At 29.9% G+C, this 4,239-nt stretch overlaps 2 protein-coding genes across 2 annotated transcripts; one reads left to right on the forward strand and one right to left on the reverse strand.

Moving 5' to 3' along the window:
* LOC101260767 (ethylene-responsive transcription factor ERF096) lies at positions 1-414 on the forward strand. The gene has a single exon (XM_004247876.5). It carries the CDS (start codon positions 1-3, stop codon positions 412-414), a length of 414 nt encoding a protein of 137 aa, XP_004247924.3.
* Positions 415-3,349: 2,935 nt separating this feature from the next.
* Positions 3,350-3,808, reverse strand: LOC101261069 (ethylene-responsive transcription factor ERF098-like). The gene has a single exon (XM_004247877.4). The coding sequence runs from the start codon at positions 3,806-3,808 to the stop codon at positions 3,350-3,352; it is 459 nt and encodes a 152-aa protein (XP_004247925.1).
* Positions 3,809-4,239: the final 431 nt, after the last annotated feature.

The raw sequence follows: 4,239 nt of genomic DNA on the forward strand, positions 1-4,239 counted from the left end.
ATGGAACAAGATCCTAGCAATGAAAGAAGAACTAATGGTGGTGGCGGAGAGATAAAATATCGAGGCGTACGTAGGCGTCCGTGGGGTAAATTTGCAGCGGAGATACGTGACTCAGCACGACAAGGGGCACGTGTATGGCTAGGGACATTTAATACTGCGGAAGAAGCAGCAAGAGCTTATGATAGGGCAGCTTATTCAATGAGGGGACATTTAGCTATACTAAATTTTCCTGAGGAGTATAATTTACCTAGTAGCTCTTCACATTTTTATAGTGCCGGTTCTTATTCTTCATCATCAATGGCTTCATCATCATCGTCATCGTCCTCGAGGCAAGTTCTTGAATTTGAATATTTGGATGATAAGTTGTTGGAGGAACTTCTTGATTGTGATGAAGAGCCAAACAAGAGGAAATAAAGATCATTTCAAATGTGACGGACGCATGCAAAAAGTTTTCACTAAGAAAGCTCATCATTTATCATATATAAGTTCAAGAAAAAAGAAATATTTATATCTTACTTATACAATATGGTTTTTACAGAAAAAAGTGTTTCGTCTGAACCCCTTCTGCCCCTCTAGCTCCGTCCACTAATTTGAATAATGTAATTGGTCTGAATCCCCTTCCGCCTCTATAGCTCCGTCCACTAATTTAAATAATGTTCTATGTCTATTTATCATATACTCTATTTTAATTTCACTATGAAATTTTCATTTTTTTCCCTTAATTTTGAATTTTAGCAATCAATTTGTTGCTACAATTCTTGTAACTCAATTGTACTAGTACTATATTTGGTAAATGCAAATGTTGAAAGGTCAACAAAAGAAAAATTGCAAGTCTTTATGATCATAAATACTAATTGTCATATTCTCTCAACAAATTTTTAGCTATATGCTTTTTCATATATTTTTTGTCAGTTATTCCACTGACAAAAAGAAATGCAAGTTGATAAAAAAGTTTGTGGCCATTCATAATTTCTTCATTAGGTTGACTATTATGGGCTGACACCTAATAAAATTGAGTCCATGACTCCATGTCCAATTTTTTTTTGATATCTGTCACATTCATGCTACATATATTTGGACATAATTTCTACTAATAGTAAGGGATCATTAATAGGTCTATGTTTATTTATTTTTTTCATTTACATCGAAAATCAGTATTGAAGAGATTGTGAGAATTGAACTCATACCTATAAGTACTATTAAACTGTAAGTCTTATCTTCATCACATGTAAGTCTTGTTTTGTACGTGTACTATTGGTTTGATTTATCAGTTTTTCATATATAGATACATTAAATCGATAATAAACTCAATAAAATATTTTAAAATCTCTTTCAGCCTCACCATCCAATTCGAGATCATGGATATGACCTCCACCTAGGCAACGACTCCTAATCCCGACTCTTGGATCGTGGTTAGGAGTGGAGTCCCGAATCAGGGTTGGTTCTTGGGTCTCCGGTCAGGGTTAGGAGTCAAGTCCCGAATCAATTCTAGATCGGCAATATCGTGTTTTGGTTTGGATCGGGTCAAGATAAAAAAATAAGTGATTTTCTGTTACTTATTAACCAAACACTAAAATTAATTAAGAAAATCGTTTAATTTCCTTAGTAGGAAACAAACCAAGGGCAAAGAATTTTCGAAGCCTGTAGTATGTATAAAAGAAAAGCTTATCCTGAAGGTATAAAATGTATATTTATTATATACCTGCTGAGTATTCAATTTTATCAATGTTCTTTTATAAATTGAGTATAAAGGGTAATCTTTTAAAAACTACTACTAATATATTTCTAGTAATTTCTTATTTTTTTATTTTTTATTTTTTGAGTCATGAGCACACATATTAAATTTCCCAAAGAAGAAAAAAAGAATATATAAAAAGCTAATCACAGTGTTTATTTAGAGAAGTAAAACACAAACTTAATTAATAAATATTAAAGGTAGCGTTGTATCGTTTTCTTAATTAATTAATTAATATAATTAGTCGTACTTAGATAACATTTGAAATTCATTTTTGGCATATAGGTACCTTATCATGGTGTCACCATATATGTTCCCCATGCATGTAATCTTAAAAGAAGATTCAGAATTTACATATATTGGAAGATTTTGAGTGTTAATTATCATCGTTCTATCATAATTTATATTCGATATATCAGTGAAAAATATTTATATATAAGTTATAGAGAAATACTCGAGTGGATGGGATAGGAGTGTGTGACGGATGTAAATGGAGGTATCGCTTACTTGCTTGTGAAACATATTTTCTTAATTTATACTAAGAAAATCATTTTCCTTATTTTCATTTTTTTTTAAAAATAAATATTTTTCTCCGTATCGGAACACGTATACCCAAATTGCTTACTTTTAATTAATCTTGAACATTTTTAGACAATAATCCCTTTTTACTTAGAAATGGCATCTCCTAATATCATGTGTTTATTTTGAACTTTATTCTTTTTTCTATTTATTCTTTATTTGAATGAGTCAAAGGGGAATAATTATAAAGTGATTCACTCTTTAAAACACAGTAATTTCACTAGTGATTTTCCTTATTTTGCACAAGAAATGCATTTTAAATTGGACACGCATGATGTATATTATATAATCAACATTTTTCTTTTGGAGGGGTTATGTGTAAATGAAAGGACAAATAATGTATTTCATTATTATAAATTTTTCAACTTTATTTTAACATTATTTTTTCAACTAATTATCTGATTAATTATACCATCTTTATATCTTATCCTATTTCTTTCTTGACTTATTCTAGGAATAAATTAAAGATTGTTTATTCCTTCAATATGTCAAAAGTAACCAATAGACGATATAATCAAACTTACTATTTCAGCATTTCACCTTCTCAACAAAGATACCATAACAACAATATTTATCAAATATATCAAGAAATTAATGTATAGAAATCTCAATAAGAAAATACATGTCTCAAATTCTCGATAGCCATATATAACTACAAATTTTATTGATGGTGCTCAAGATTTAATAGTAAAAAATACATGTTATATATACAATATAGTTTTTTCGCATAGAAATTTCAGTTAAATCTGAATCGCAGGATTCATTCTGAAGGTGGCGCTCCCAACATGATTTTCTTCAAACTCAGCGCTCAAATTCAGAAACTACTGATTAAGAGTGGAGCAGTCTCATGTTTGTAGGTATTCATAGCTTGATCACCCTTCGATCTATATTTCTTGTTCATTAGCTTTTTCCAAGCGGAGATTAATTAATAAAATTAAAACAAAAAGTTTTGCATATTGATGATGATTAATAAGCTTAAACTCAACAATAAATTACATGAAACTCAAATTTATAAAAATAAAGTTTACAATACTTTTATTTTCTTTTTGTAATTTTTGGATCTTCCACACCAAGAAGTTCTTCAAGAACACTATTATCAAGACATTCAAGTTCAATAATTTCCCTACCTTTATAATTTGTTGATGATGATGAACTAATTCCTTTTCCTCTTGAAACATTATTTGTTGATGAACAAATAATGTTGTTATTATTATTACCATAATATAAAGGAGGACAAGAAAGTTGATTATAGTACTCATTAGGAAAATTTAAGGTAGCAAGATGTCCTCTCAGGTTAAATGCTGCCTTATCATAAGCTCTAGCCGCCTCTTCAGCAGTATCAAACGTACCTAGCCACTGTCGGGAACCGGGCCTGGTGGTTGGATCGCGTATCTCCGCCGCGAATTTACCCCACGGCCGCCTACGAACACCGCGGTATTTTACTTCATCCTTCTCTTGCATGGCTTTTTTTCCTCTAGATGAATTTCCCTCCATGTTATAATATTTATGTATGTTATAGTTTTTTTTTTTTTCTTAATTGATAACATTAAAGGATATCTATATATTTATATAGGGGTCTATGGAATAGTGACACGTAAGAAATTAATTGTAGCAAGATATTATTATATATTATATTCCAAGTTCTATGTATGGAAGTATTTGTTCGCTATTGATTTCATTTTATGTGTTTTAATTTAATCGTAATATCGCATATAAAATTTAAGAAAATTACATCTTTTACAATAATATTAATGTGTCGTTTATTTTCTTATAAGCACTAGCAATATCGGATTTTTGAATATCAAAATATAGAGAAGTAAAAGAAATTAAAAAAAGTAAGTCGAGAGGATTTAATGTATATAAATATTTTCTTATTCGTAGGGTTTATTTGAATCTTTTTTGGTAAAAAAATACTATTATGCATA

Source organism: Solanum lycopersicum, chromosome 9 (assembly GCF_036512215.1).
Source record: "Solanum lycopersicum chromosome 9, SLM_r2.1".
Classification (NCBI taxonomy): domain Eukaryota; kingdom Viridiplantae; phylum Streptophyta; class Magnoliopsida; order Solanales; family Solanaceae; genus Solanum; species Solanum lycopersicum.

Bases quoted from the DNA above. Each gene is read 5' to 3' on its own strand.
- LOC101260767 (XM_004247876.5), top strand. From the start codon at position 1: ATGGAACAAGATCCTAGCAATGAAAGAAGAACTAATGGTGGTGGCGGA.
- LOC101261069 (XM_004247877.4), bottom strand. From the start codon at position 3,808: ATGGAGGGAAATTCATCTAGAGGAAAAAAAGCCATGCAAGAGAAGGAT.